The following is a 15,037-nucleotide window of genomic DNA, read 5'->3' as shown; positions in this document are numbered from 1 at the left end:
ATGTGTATAGTGCCCACATGGAAAGTTGAGAACATCTGGATCAGTATTACTGGGATTTTAGACAGTATTGATCAATTCTTAAAACTGGTTTACCAACAAGCTTATCAGATTCAATGTATAGTATTGTACTGGTTCCAGTGCAAGGTAATTTTTTGCGCATGTATCCCTGTCCAGAGGATTAAATGCTTACCAAATCTGATATATTTGTATTTTTAAAAATAAGCGGATAGGAAACTTCACATACAGGAAACTATTATGATCTGTTGAATGCTATGTGTTCACATCTTTATTGGATGCATTTCTGAAAATATGGAAACATGTTATAACCTTCTGCCTGTGCTTATGGTTTTCTGTATTGAGTCAAGAAATTAAAACCAAACAATTATACTTATCTTTATCTAAGAGTAAATATTAATAGATATGGTGTGTTTTTTTAAATAATCAAAATTCAATACTTTTTACTCATTCACCAGTTAAATAACTAAACTTTATAATTACAGAAAGAAGGTCAACAATGCTAAAGTTGAAATTCTTTAACAAAAGCAAGTTTCTATTTTTTAAAATATATCTTCAGAAAGATAAACAAATTTTGCATTACTGCAATATTCACAACAGCTGCTTCTTCTTAATGTATTTTAATACCTTTCATTAAGGCTGAATTAGCATAACCACAAAAATAAAAATAGCATTAGAAAGTTTAATATTATTTTATATTTCTGCAGAAGTTTTGAAGAAAATATGTGTATTATACTGCTATGATTTACAATGGCTTCTCATTTTAACTGCAAAACTACATACATATACAAACATAGAAGAGAATGCTAAAACAGCAAAATACTGGTAGCCAAACATGAATAAGTTAAATATATATAAAAAAAACTTTCAGGAAGAGCATAGCATGTTCATAGCATGTCAATAGCCAGATCCACAATCGACTCAAAATATGTTTAACTTACTGTTTTTCAATTTAAAAGGCCCAAATCTGCCAAGTGGCAATTTATGCAGGTTTTTCTTTGCCTGCTCTATAGCCTCTTAGCAGTGAAAAAATCTTGTAATGCAGTCCAATATCTAGGCTTTCAATACATACATTTCAAACATTTCTAAACTGGGTCCCAATTTATCAGGAATAAATTATTAAATTATTAACCATTCTGGCAATGTTTCCAAATTTTTGGAAACCACGGTTTGTCTCCAGATTCCATCTGAGCAATGTTGAAGTAATTGAAACCTACAATCACCATATGATGGTGTACAGTAGGTCCCATTCATTTTAATGGGTTTGGCAAAGGAAAAATTCCTGGGCAACAAATACAAAAAACTAGAACTTGAAGAGTCAAGTTTATTTCTTCCTGGTCCAGGTTTTTTTTTTTTTAAAAAAAGGGGGGGCAATGAGGAAGAGACAAAAGAATAAAACTTGAATGGTTTACATGCAAATTATCTGTCTCTTTTCAAACACTGCCTGTTCAAACTCTACTCTGTTTGGAATGTGGGTGTCCCATCTAGTATATGCAAAGCATCTAAGAATCTTTCTTTGAAAATAGAAAATAATAGTAACGATATAATATGATGACAATGAGAACAACATTGATCCAGTCTTATTTTTTTTAGCAGAGCATTTCAACTTAATTCCTAGAACTGTAATTTACAATCAACCACAGAGGAGGATGGAGGATAGACAGATTTTCTTTCTTTCTTTCCTTTCTTTTGATGGGTCCTTTTGTTAAAGCAGATACAAGGTTTCTTCTGAACGTGGGAACCAACAGAATGAGAGTGCAATCACAGACAGCAAAAGAAGGGTGCTTGACCTTATGCTTACACGGAGAGAAGATGAATGATCAGAAGATATGTGACTGGTGGAGCCTCCTGCCACACTTTCCTTCCCAATTGCATTCTGCAAGACAGAAAAACTCCCTTCAATTGTCACTTTGTATTAGCACCTCCTGGCATATTTTACTGTTCTTGTCATTCATCCTACATTCTCAGGTTACTATTCTGTCAGCCATAAAATCTGATCTGCTATGTTTAAAGGTCTTACAAAGAGCCATGTGATTGCATGTTCTCCCCGATTACGAGCTAATTACACTGCACAGATCAAGGGCAATTACCATGTGACCTACAAAATCATAGTCTGCTTAAGAATTAAAATATCATTACCATGGTTGAAGGTGAATAGCTATTCTGGCATTAATACACCCATCCCTCCTAAATATATATTTCCACGTAAAAATAACAGAAATTATTTCAAGTGAATTGAACAGATGTATCTCAAAAATTGGACCATAAAGTCAGCTGAAATCACTAAAGTAATAGGATCTTAGCCTACCAAACCAAAGACTGAGGAATAGAATTTACATCCCCAAACTTGGAATAAGAAATTCCTCCTCAAAACAATAAATTTGTTTTAAATTTTTTAGAACAAATATTCTGATATTGTTCAACGTTATAATTGTGTCAGAAACAACTGCTGCAATAAAGTGCAAGAACTTACCCCAGTCACACAGGGTTCCGTTATTATAGATTCGTTGAAACTCTGCTTTGGTCCCTGTAGAAAAATAAAAGCATTACTACAGGCCTCTATTTTGCTTCCAATATTGATGGAATGCATCACTGAGCTGTATTAAAAGTTAAGTAACCATTTCCAAATCAAAACCATTCACAAAAGTTAAGTAAACATTTCCAAACCATTTATCAGAAATAGCTATGTACATATAGAGACCCAGAATTACTATAATGGTTGTCTTCTCATAGTATCTACCTGTATAATTATATGATTGTGTCTCAATAAATTCAATTATCAGTTAACCTTGCCATTGGTCCATTTGGGAAAAAAAGGCTGCAATTTTCTTTCATGCAACTGCTAACATTAAAGAAAAATACATGGCAATACATTCTGATTACTTTTCAGAGATTTTGGCTACAAATTACAAAGCAAAAAATAACAAAAATGTGAAAAAATGTTATAGCTAATGTTACATATATAATTGTTGACTTATGACTGGTTGTTTAATGATCATTCAAAATTATGATGGTCTCAGAAAGGATGCTTAAAAGCCATAAAGCAGTTCCAGCTGTCATAAAATGTTGCCCTCCTCCAGTCACATGTCAACATTATGGATGTTTGGCAACGAGCCTCAATTTACAACATGTTGCCAAGAGCCCTCTGATCACATGATCGCTATTTGCAGTCTTCTTGTCTTTTTCCCCAAAAAGTCAACTGGGAAGCTGGAAGGAAGTTTCCAAGTGAAGTGGACAGAAATCTATTTTTTGCTCTTAAAGAAAAAAAAAAGACTTAATGATCACTTTGCTCAGTGACCAAGATTTTGGTCCCAATTGTAGTCACACAGTCAAGGTTTATCATTCAATAACCATCAAAATGGCATTGGTAAATATAGGAGTCTAACAATAAATTTAATATATGAAGGATGATTCCCTTGAAAGAAGAAATCCTAATAGCTTCTTAGTTCTTTTTATTCTAATCATATAATTTAGAAGTATTGCGTGGGCTAAAGCAACACCACCATATCACTGTGCTTTCTGAAACATCACTCTATGAAATCATCTGGCCTTCTGTCATTTCAATGGGAAGTCTGTACAATACTTTGTAATTGATAGAAGCCTATGTGGTGGTGCAATGGTTAGAATTGCAGGTTAATTCTGCCGACTGCCAGGAGCTCGAGTCTCACTGGCTCAAGGTAGACTCAGCCTTCCATCCTTTCAAGGTTTGTAAAATGAGAATCCAGGTGTTATGTTGACTCTGTGAACTGCTTATTGAGGCTATAAAGCACTGTGAAGTGAGGCTATAAAGCACTGTGAAGTCTAAGATAGATAAAATAAATTTGCTAGATAAAATGAATATTTTGCTACATAGTATTTCTACCATATTATGTTTTTCATATTAAGCATATTTCCAGTATACCCATGTTAGATAGACAGGTGGTGAAATGTTTTTTCAATGCTGTATCTATAGCATTCATTTTTACATCTCTGGGATTTTTTTAAATTTTTGAATATTTTAGTCTTTTTTTAAAAACTGTGGCTGTATTTAATTACATTCCATCAACTGATTGGTAGTGCTATGCAGTATTAATTGAATGGCAATAAATCAACCAATCAAATAGATCAAGTATTATTTTATTAACAGGGTTAAATGACTGTTATGGTATTTAATTTCAGATATGAAAATAGACTTAAGGATATTGGCATATAAAAACAATGGAAATTCTTAAGGAAAGGGTTGGGACAAAAGCCCCCCCACATAAAAAAAATGGTTAATACCAATGACCTCAGCAGAACTAGTAAGCTATTTTTCCATGTAAATAATATCACTTAGACAAAGAGAATAAAGATACATCCTAATCTCTTTACTTCCTGAACATTTTTAGATAGGGAAAAAAGTTAGCTTTTAAATAAAGATGTTACATGCCAAGCTTCAAATTGGACAAGTATATTTTACTGCTGACTTACAAAGCTGTAAAAAGCACTTATAATGGAAAAGCTGGCAATGACTGTTGTACTAAAAGGTATCAGGCTATCCCTAAATCACAATAGGGAAAAATATAAAAGAATATACAACAATTCTATACTAGAAGTAAAATCTTTTTTTTTTTTTTTTGGTTCCAATTATACAGGTGAAACTCAAAAAATTAGAATATCGTGCAAAAGTTCATTTATTTCAGTAAAAAAGGTAAATAATATATGAGATAGACTCATTACATGCAAAGCAAGATAGTTCAAGCCGTGATGTGTCATAATTGAGATGATTATGGCTTACAGCTCATGAAAACCCCAAATCCACAATCTCAGAAAATTAGAATATTGTGAAAAGGTTCAATATTCTAGGCTCAAAGTCTAATCAGCTAATTAAGCCATAACACCTGCAAAGGGTTCCTGAGCCTTTAAATGGTCCCTCAGTCTGGTTCAGTAGGAATCACAATCATGGGAAAGACTGCTGACCTGACAGTTGTGCAGAAAACCATCATTGACACCCTCCATAAGGAGGGAAAGCCTCGAAAGGTAATTGCACAAGAAGTTGGATGTTCCCAAAGTGCTGTATCAAAGCACATTAATAGAAAGTTATGGGGAAGGGAAAAGTGTAGAAGAAAAAGGTGCACAAGCAGCAGGGATGACCGCAGCTTGGAGGATTGTCAGGAAAAGGCCATTCAAAAGTGTTGGGGACTTTCACAAGGAGTGGACTGAGGCTGGAGTCAGTGCATCAAGAGCCACCACACACAGACGGATCCTGGACATGGGCTTCAAATGTCGTATTCCTCTTGTCAAGCCACTCCTGAACAACAAACAACGTCAGAAGCATCTTACCTGGGCTAAAGAAAAACAGACCTGGTCTGTTGCTCAGTGGTCCAAAGTGCTCTTTTCTGATGACAGCAACTTTTGCATCTCATTTGTAAACCAAGGATCCAGAATCTGGAGGAAGAATGGAGAGGCACACACTGCAAGATGCTTGAAGTCCAGTGTGAAGTTTCCACAGTCCGTATTGATTTGGGGAGCCATGTCATCTGCTGGTGTTGGTCCACTGTGCTTCATTAAGTCCAAGGTCAATGCAGCCGTCTACCAGGAGATTTTGGAGCACTTCATGCTTCCTTCCACAGACTAGCTTTATGGGGATGCTGACTTCATTTTCCAGCAGGACTTGGAACCTGCCCACACTGCCAAAAGCACCAAAACCTGGTTCAATGACCGTGGGATTACTGTGCTTGATTGGCCAGCAAACTTGCCTGACCTGAACCCCATAGAGAATCTATGGGGCATTGCCAAGAGAAAGATGAGAGACGTTAGACCGAACAATGCAGAAGAGCTGAAGGCTGCTATTAAAGCATCTTGGTCTTCCATAACACCTCAGCAGTGCCACAGGCTTCCATGCCATGCCGCATTGAGGCAGCAATTTCTGCAAAAGGAGCCCAAACCAAGTACTGAGTTCATATACATGCGTATACTTTTCAGAGGTCCGATATTGTTCTATGTGCGATCCTTGTTTTATTGATTGCATGTAATATTCTAATTTTCTGAGATTGTGGATTTGGGATTTTCATGAGTTGTAAGCCATAATTATCTCAATTATGACACATCATGGCTTGAACTATCTTGCTTTGCATGTAATGAGTCTATGTCATATATTAATTTCACCTTTTAAGTTGCATTACTGAAATAAATGAACTTTTGCATGATATTCTAATTTTTCGAGTTTCATCTGTAGGAGATCCTGGACAAAGAACCTGAAATGTTTCTAGTTCAAAGACTAATCAGCATTCACATACATGGCCTTGCAAATTAAGCAAATTCATTCAAGGGCTGATTAAAAGATATACACACATTAAATATACACACATTCATTCATAGCAGATATTGAACATAAAGAACTTCACAAATAAATTCAGTATATACATGCATATATACTAAAGTTGATGTAGGTAGTGATTACAACACAAATTAGGAATAGCGAGATTCAGGTTTAGACTTTTCTTAGATACAGAAGTTGGTTAGGTGAGTTTGGATCAGGCATCTCTCTTTTATCCTACATTGCAAACTAAAAAAAAAAATACAAAATCAAATGTTGGTAAAATTGGTAATTTCCAAAGAGCCATTACAACATATTTGAAAGCAGCCTTCTTGGTTTCTGTATTCTCAAGGGGGAAAAGAGAAAATCCAACAATCTTAGCAGAAGATATGTTGATAAGGAATTTGGGATAGTCCATAAATCTAAAGGTGACCACATTTGCTAAAATTTGCCAGTAAATGTACAGATACTCAGTGATTTCTACTTATTTGAGTTGTAGTCTCTCCCAATTTTTATCACAAGCATTACTAAATGCACAGACTTTGCTGAAATTAGTAAGAGATTTGCAATGATTGATCAGGATTCATTTCCTAATGTGAAATCTGGTTACAAATTCTTTGAAAGCCATTTTTCCCCATCTTTTAATTAAAAGTTTTTACATTAAAAAACAAATTGCTTCCTGGATTGAAAATGGTAATGCCTTACATATAGCCACTATGTGAATGTATAATTATTTAAGTATTATAAAATAAAATCAAACAATCAAAGCTTAATTCCATTAAAACTCTTCAGTGTTGTTAGACAATGGAAACAAAGCAATAACTTTGTTAATACAATTCAGAAAATGCATTCATTAGGCTCTGTCCTCATAGTACTGAATTACAATTATTTTAGTAGTGAAAGATGAAGTAAGGTCAGGAATACATAAGGATGAAAAAGAAATACAATATTGCAAATAAATATGCAAACTTGCAGGCAAACTAGAAATCTCAAGAGAGCCAAGAAGTATGCACATTTTAACACAAAGGTCTGCTGCTGAGATCTTCTCTTAAAATGATACTGATCTTCTAGAAGAATTTGAGAAGCAAGAAGAGTCCAGGGAATTGATCTAATACATATCGATTTCACAGAAGACAATGTTGAAAAATCACTACGCAATCTAAAACCATCTCTATCTATTGGACCGGATGGAATATGTGCCTACTTCTTAAGAAAGCTATCCACTGCCATAGCCAAACCTCTAAGCATAATCTTTGAAAAATCTTTCAGGACCAGCTCCTTGCCTAACCTATGGTCACAAGCCACAGTCATCCCCATCTTCAAAAAGGGAGACCCAAGCCTAGTTGAAAATTACAGGCCAATCTCCTTATGCTGCGTCACCTGTAAAGTCATGGAATCAATTATTAACCAATCCATCATCCTCCACTTAGAGACAAACAACCTACTCTCCAATAAACAATTTGGTTTCAGAAAAACTATCCTGTAATCTGCAACTCTTACACTGCAAAAACATATGGACGACACAACTCGACCAGGGCAAAGCAATAGACGCAATCTACATAGACTTCTGTAAAGCCTTTGATTCAGTGGTACACGACAAACTACTCCTAAAAATAAAATCCTATGGTATCTCTGGACAACTGAATAACTGGATAGAAGCATTCCTGTCAAACAGACAACAAATGGTCAAAATCGGGAGCGTCCTATCAAATCCAGTACCTGTCAATAGTGGTGTCCCCCAGGGCAGTGTTCTAGGACCAACTCTCTTCATACTCTACATAAACGACCTCTGTGATCATATTAAGAGCAATTGCGTTCTCTTCGCTGATGATGTAAAGCTGTTCAATACCACAGACAATACTGCTACCCTACAAAAAGATCTTGACTATGTATCAGAATGGTCAAACAAATGGCAACTTCAAATCTCAACAAATAAATGCTCTGTCTTACATATTGGCAAAAAAAATCAGAAAATAAAATACAAGCTGAACAGTCAAGATCTTGTTGATGACCCAAGCTCTGTAAAGGACCTTGGAATACTCACCTCTAATGATCTAAGTGCTAGAGCCCACTGCAACTACATAGCCAAAAAGGCATTAAGAGTTGTTAACGTAGCTTTTTCTCTGGTAATATCACACTACTAACCAGAGCATACAAAACATTTGCTAGACCAATACTCGAATACAATTCATCAGTCTGGAACCCTCATTACGTATCTGATATTAGCACAATTGAGAAAGTCCAGAAATATTTCACAAGAAGAGTTCTCCACTCTTCTACTCGTTGTAGAATACCTTATGCCACCAGACTTGAAATTCTAGAACTAGAAAACCTTGAATTACACCGTCTTCGGTCTGATTTAAGCATGGTATATAAAATCATACATTGCAATGTCCTACCTGTCAATGAATACTTCAGCTTCAACCATAACAACACAAGAGCACACAATAGATACAAACTCAATGTTAATCGCACCAAACTTGATTAAATATGACTTCAGCAATAGAGTGGTCAATGTCTGGAATACTCTACCCGACTCTGTAGTTTCTTCCCCAAACCCCAAAAACTTTAACCTTAGACTGTCTACTATTGACCTCACCCCTTTCCTAAGAGGTCTGTAGGGGGCGTGCATAAGTAATGCATGGTAATTGGCAAATCAAATAAATAAATAAAAATAAAAAATCTTTTTCACAATTACTGCTATTGAACCAGATTTCACTTAATCTGTACCTGTACATTTGGTTTTTCTTGCCTAATTGTAAAACATTACTTTTCTTTACATTGAATTCCATTTTGTTATATAGGGTCCAGTGTTGAAGTCTGTCAAGATCCATCTAGTTCTTGAGGCTATTTATTTATTTATTTATTTATTTATTTGATTTGCCAATTGTTTACAAGATAATAAGTATAAATGTATACATAGTTGTGAATACATGAAATGGAACATATAAGAAAATAAAAGAATAGGAGAAACAATAGGACAGGGACGGTAGGCACGTTGGTGCGCTTATGCACGCCCCCTACAGACCTCTTAGGAAAGGGGTGAGGTCAATAGTAGACAGTCTAAGGTTAAAGTTTTTGGGGTTTGGGGGAAGAAACTACAGAGTCGGGTAGAGTATTCCAGACATTGACCACTCTATTGCTGAAGTCGTATTTCCTGCAATCAAGTTTGGTGCGGTTTACTTTGAGTTTGTATCTATTGTGTGCTCTTGTGTTGTTATGGTTGAAGCTGAAGTATTCATTGACAGGTAGGACATTGCAATGTATGATTTTGTATACCATGCTTAAGTCAGACCGAAGACGGCGTAATTCAAGGTTTTCTAGTTCTAGAATTTCAAGTCTGGTGGCATAAGGTATTCTACAGCGAGTAGAGGAGTGGAGAACTCTTCTTGTGAAATATTTCTGGACTTTCTCAATTGTGCTAATATCAGATACGTAGTGTGGATTCCAGACTGATGAACTGTATTCGAGTATTGGTCTAGCAAATGTTTTGTATGCTGTGGTTAGTAGTGTGATATTACCAGAGAAAAAGCTACGTAGGATTAGGTTAACAACTCTTAATGCCTTTTGGCTATGTAGTTGCAGTGTGCTCTAGCACTTAGATCATTAGAGGTGAATATTCCAAGGTCCTTTACAGAGCTTGGGTCATCAACAAGATCTTGACTATTCAGCTTGTATTTTATTTTCTGATTTTTTTGCCAATATGTAAGACAGAGCATTTATTTGTTGAGATTTGAAGTTGCCATTTGTTTGACCATTCGGATACATAGTCAAGATCTTTTGAAGGGTAGCAGTATTGTCTGTGGTATTGAGCAGCACGTCTTTATCAGCGAAGAGAACGCAATTGTCTTAATATGATCACAGAGGTCGCTTATGTAGAGTATGAAGAGAGTTGGTCCTAGAACACTGCCTTGGGGAACACCACTATTGACAGGTACTGGATTTGATAGGACGCTCCCGATTTTGACCATTTGTTGAAGTCTGTCAAGATCCATCTAGTTCTTGAGATGCTATCTTTTGGTTGTTAGCTGTTTCTGCCAGCTTAGTATCTTCTACAAATTGATGAGTTCCCCTTCTATTCCCTCATCTTAACCATTTATGAAAATGTTGAAAAGTACTGGGCTAAAACAGAATCATGGGGTATCTCGTTGCTTATTTCCCTTCATGTAGATATAGTTTCATTAAGGTCTACACATTGCATATGGTTTGTCAGCCAGTTAGAAATACATCTGGTATTGATACTGTCTATCCCACATTTTTTTAGTTTACCAAAAGTAGATTATGGTCTACTTTGTAAAATGCCTTACTGAAATACAAGTATATTATACCCACAGCATTTCGCTGGTTCACCAATTTGTAAACTTGTAAACATTTGTTCATATTGTAAAGTTGTAAACACTTGTTCGTATTAGGAAAAAATGTAGTCTGTAGACTGTAAAAATGTAGATTTCTGCTTTGGGATGTACTGAATTAGAGCCCTTATTTATTCTTAAATGGCTTGGGAAAAAAATAAACCTGAAAAATGGTTTTGATGTATATGCAGATTGTTGTACATCAGTTGCTTTCTGTGAGATGAGAGATGGGAGACTACATAAATTTGATTACAAAATGAAATAATACATAAATTAAATAATGGAGCAAAGCCCCTCCTCCAGATTTTCCAGAATTTGATATTAAGAATATTCAAAGGCTTTGAAACTATGCTTACTTGAATTAAAAACTCCCCAGTTTGAGTAAAATCAACATGATTGTTTTGAGCGTAAAACAGTTGTTTTGTATTTAAAAGAGACATTTGAATTATTCTGGAGCCAATTTGAGTTGAGAACACTTCTAAATTACTGAAGCCTACTTTGACTATGGAATAGCTTATTCCATGTCAAATTATCAAATTTTGCATTATATAAAATTAAAAGTATTTCAAATTTGAATCTTCTTCGTACAATTTAATATTTGAACATCACTTTTCCTCAAATCTGGGATAAATTTCTCCCATGATAATTGACCATTGGCAAAGAAGAAAAATAAACAGAACAAGATCATGTTTTAGGGAAGCTTTTTTTTTTTCCTCTAGTCACTCTTTGGAAAGATGTATCCTTGACATATCCATAGCCAATGATACATAATTCTATGGGGTTTTTTTTCGTTTTGATTAAAAAGATTTACCAAACACCCAACCTGACTTCTTAGCAGCAGGACCTAAGCAATGAACAGAAAAATGCATCTGAGTACAAAAATGCAATCAGTTTAGCTCTTCTGCTTTCTCTGACTACCAATTGCATCCATCAGACTTGTCAACGGTATATTCTTATATATCCAGCAACATTACAAAGTACATTGCATTCAACTGGAAAAAACAAATCGACTGTATATCAGGCGCAAAGATCAATAAAAGAGAATTTGATTCAGAATAAAGAAATTCTGAATTCAGAGCCACAAGAGCTAAGCACAATGCCTTTTAAACTATGAAGGCCACTCACCTCAGTTTTTCAATATTAAAAAGAACTTAGCCCTCTTGGATACTGAAAGAGTTCATTTGCAAGTCCATAACTGGAGCATGAAAATTGCATGCGGTCAATTTCCCTAAGAGTGTATCCACCTACAAATTTACTTGGAAGTAATTCCTTTTGAAATCTACTATTTATGCCTTGTTTTGAAGTAATGTATTTAAAAAGCTGGATTGTGGGAATGCTTTGTAAGTCCCAAGAGTCATGTTTATTCAAAAGTATCTCATTTATTTCAATAGGGCTGACTTCAAAATAAGTGCTTACAATTGTAGCCTTTCTTGGAAATAAGAAACACTGATTAATTTACAAGTCAAACTAAGTTGAGATCTCACTGGCCTTCATAGTAGCATGTTTACATTAGTTTTTCCTGATACATAAAAGAGTAATGTAGACTTTTTAAAGTAATCACCAAACAACAACTCAAAGACTGTTGTATTACTTTAAACCAACAGCTCTTTCTTATTTTCTCTTTCTTTTGTCCACTGTTCTGTTTCCTATGGCAACAGGGGATCAACGCCTACATTGTAAGTTAGTTACAATTCAATTGGGAAATCCTTTTTAACAAAACTTTAATTTTTACCTTACCTAAATAGCTATTACTGAATTGATCTATACTTTCAAAGATGACAGGCACTTCTGAATTATTTTCATACCTCTCAAATGTTGTTAGCTACCTCCTCAACGGGACAAAATACAAGATTCTATTGCTACAAAAAAGTATTCATCTTCAAAATCTTTTTTGTATTTAGAGTTTCACAAGAGATTCAAGAATTCAACAACTGTATTCACTGGTGATGTTAGTAGAAACAGGAACATCTAATGAGATTATTACCCTTTATATGGTTAAAAGGAAATGAATAAAGATAAAGGATAATCCACAAGATAAAGGACAGGCCAATTCTGGGATGGCTTCCAAACTAAATTTTTAAATTATGTCTATATAATTTTCTTAACAACAATATTGAACTAGTTTATTATTATCTTTTTCCTATTATATGTGAACGTGAAAAGACTGAAATACCTACAACAGATGAATGATTGGTGAAGATGAAAAAAGAGCAAAAATGGCAAAATTAACTTATTTGATTAGAGAAAAATCAACAACTACAGTTATTAGTAATTGCAAAGTTCTTATGGACTTTTTGCTGAAAAGAAAAAAAATGAACATATGATTTATGGATTTAAAGATTAGAAAAGGTAGCATATTTAAGAGAAGAAGAAAATTATGATTTAACCTTAGAAAGACAGGGAAAAGTAATATGTATTTATAACCAGTATCAAGACATATATAATATAATATATAATAGTATAAATTATATATATAAATAGCTGCTTCTTTATAATAATAACTGTTCAAAATAATAAAGGGAACACTTAAACAACACAATGTAACTCCAAGTCAATCACACTTCTGTGAAATCAAACTGTCCACTTAGGTAGCAATACTGATTGACAATCAATTTCACATGCTGTTGTGCAAATGGAATAGACAACAGGTGGAAAGCATAGGCAGTTAGCAAGACATCCCCAATAAAGGAGTGGTTCTGCAGGTGGTGACCATAGACCACTTCTCAGTTCCTATGCTTTCTGGCTGATGGTTTGGTCACTTTTGAATGCTGGTGGTGCTTTCACTCTAGTGGTAGCATGAGACGGAGTCTACAACCCACACAAATGGCTCAGGTAGTGCAGCTCATCCAGGATGGCACATCAATGCGAGCTGTGGCAAGAAGGTTTGCTGTGTCTGTCAGCGTAGTGTCCAGAGCATGGAGGTGCTACCAGGAGACAGGCCAGTACATCAGGAGACATGGAGGAGGCCGTAGGAGGGCAACAACCCAGAATCAGGACCTCGACCTCTGCCTTTGTGCAAGGAGGGACAGGAGGAGCACTGCCAGAGCCCTGAAAAATAACCTCCAGCGGGCCACAAATGTGCATGTGGCTGCTCAGATGATCAGAAACAGACTCCATGAGGGTGGTATGAGGGCCTGACATCCACAGGTGGAGGTTGTGCTTACAGCCCAACACCGTGCAGGACATTTGACATTTGCCAAGAACACCAAGATTGGCAAATTCGCCACTGGTGCCCTGTGCTCTTCACAGATGAAAGCAGGTTCACACTGAGCACATGTGACAGACATGACAGGGTCTGGAGACACCGTGGAGAACGTTCTGCTGCCTGCAACATCCTCCAGCATGACCGATTTGGCAGTGGGTCAGTGGGTCAGCAATGGTGTGGGGTGGCATTTCTTTAGGGGGCCGCACAGCCCTCTATGTGCTCACCAGAGGTAGCCTGACTGCCATTAGGTACCGAATTGAGATACTCAGACCCCTTGTGAGACTATATGCTGGTGCGGTTGGCCCTGAGTTCCTCCTAATGCACGACAATGCTAGACCTCATGTGGCTGGAGTGTGTCAGCAGTTCCTGCAAAATGAAGGCATTGATGCTATGCCCATTCCCCAGACCTGAATCCAATTGAGCACATCTGGGACATCATGTCTCACTCCATCCACCAATGCTACGTTGCACCACAGATGGTCCAGGAGTTGGGGGATGCTTTAGTCCAGGTGTAGGAGGAGATCCCTCAGGAGACCATCCGCCACCTCATCAGGAGCATGCCCAGGCGTTGTAGGGAGGTCATACAGGCACATGGAGGCCGCACACACTACTGAGCCTCATTTTGACTTGTTTTAAGGACATTACATCAAAGTTGGATCAGCCTGTAGTGATTTTTTCCACTTTAATTTTGAGTGTAACTCCAAATCCAGACCTCCATTGGTTGTTAAATTTGATTTCCATTTATAATTTTTGTGTGATTTTGTTGTCAGCACATTCAACTATGTAATGAACAAAGTATTTAATAAGAATATTTCATTCATTCAGATCTAGGATGTCTTATTTTTGTGTTCCCTTTATTTTTTTGAGCAATGTATTTCCTTTATAATATTTTTCTTTTTCCACTATGTACTAGTTTTACTTTGTTATATTTATTTTCTCTTATGGTTTTGCTTTGTAGCAAAATTCTTTAATAAAAATTATTTTTAAAAAAAAGAATCACAAAGAAAAGTAGAGGCATACATGGCAAAATGGCAAATGCACCAACAGATTTCAGAAAAGGCAGTGGGACATGAGAAAGGATAACTAACATAAGATGGATAATAGAGAGAGTAAGAGAACCTAACAAGCAAGTTTATCTTTGCTTTCTTGATTACAACAAGGCCTTCACATATTTCATGCCAAAATGTG

At 35.9% G+C, this 15,037-nt stretch overlaps 1 protein-coding gene across 3 annotated transcripts in view; it reads right to left on the bottom strand.

The window, feature by feature from the left end:
- Positions 1-388: 388 nt before the first annotated feature.
- Positions 389-15,037, bottom strand: part of GFRA1 (GDNF family receptor alpha 1) — a 261,672-nt gene continuing 247,023 nt past the window's right edge. For all 3 annotated transcript variants that reach the window (XM_026667367.2, XM_087964470.1, XM_087964469.1), the window contains 2 exons: positions 2,489-2,542; positions 389-1,891 (listed from right to left, as the gene is read on the bottom strand). In XM_026667367.2, the coding sequence (XP_026523152.2) occupies positions 1,721-1,891; positions 2,489-2,542 (225 nt within the window). In that variant the 3' untranslated portion in view covers positions 389-1,720. The remainder of the gene's footprint in view (positions 1,892-2,488; positions 2,543-15,037) is intronic.

The sequence above is a fragment of the Notechis scutatus genome, chromosome 4, assembly GCF_049901735.1.
Source record: "Notechis scutatus isolate UNSWTSFEM ecotype Mainland chromosome 4, rNotScu1.2, whole genome shotgun sequence".
In the NCBI taxonomy this organism is placed as follows: Eukaryota; Metazoa; Chordata; class Lepidosauria; order Squamata; family Elapidae; genus Notechis; species Notechis scutatus.
Note: the sequence above shows the minus strand (reverse complement) of the source record. Positions and strands in the feature narration are given on the sequence as shown.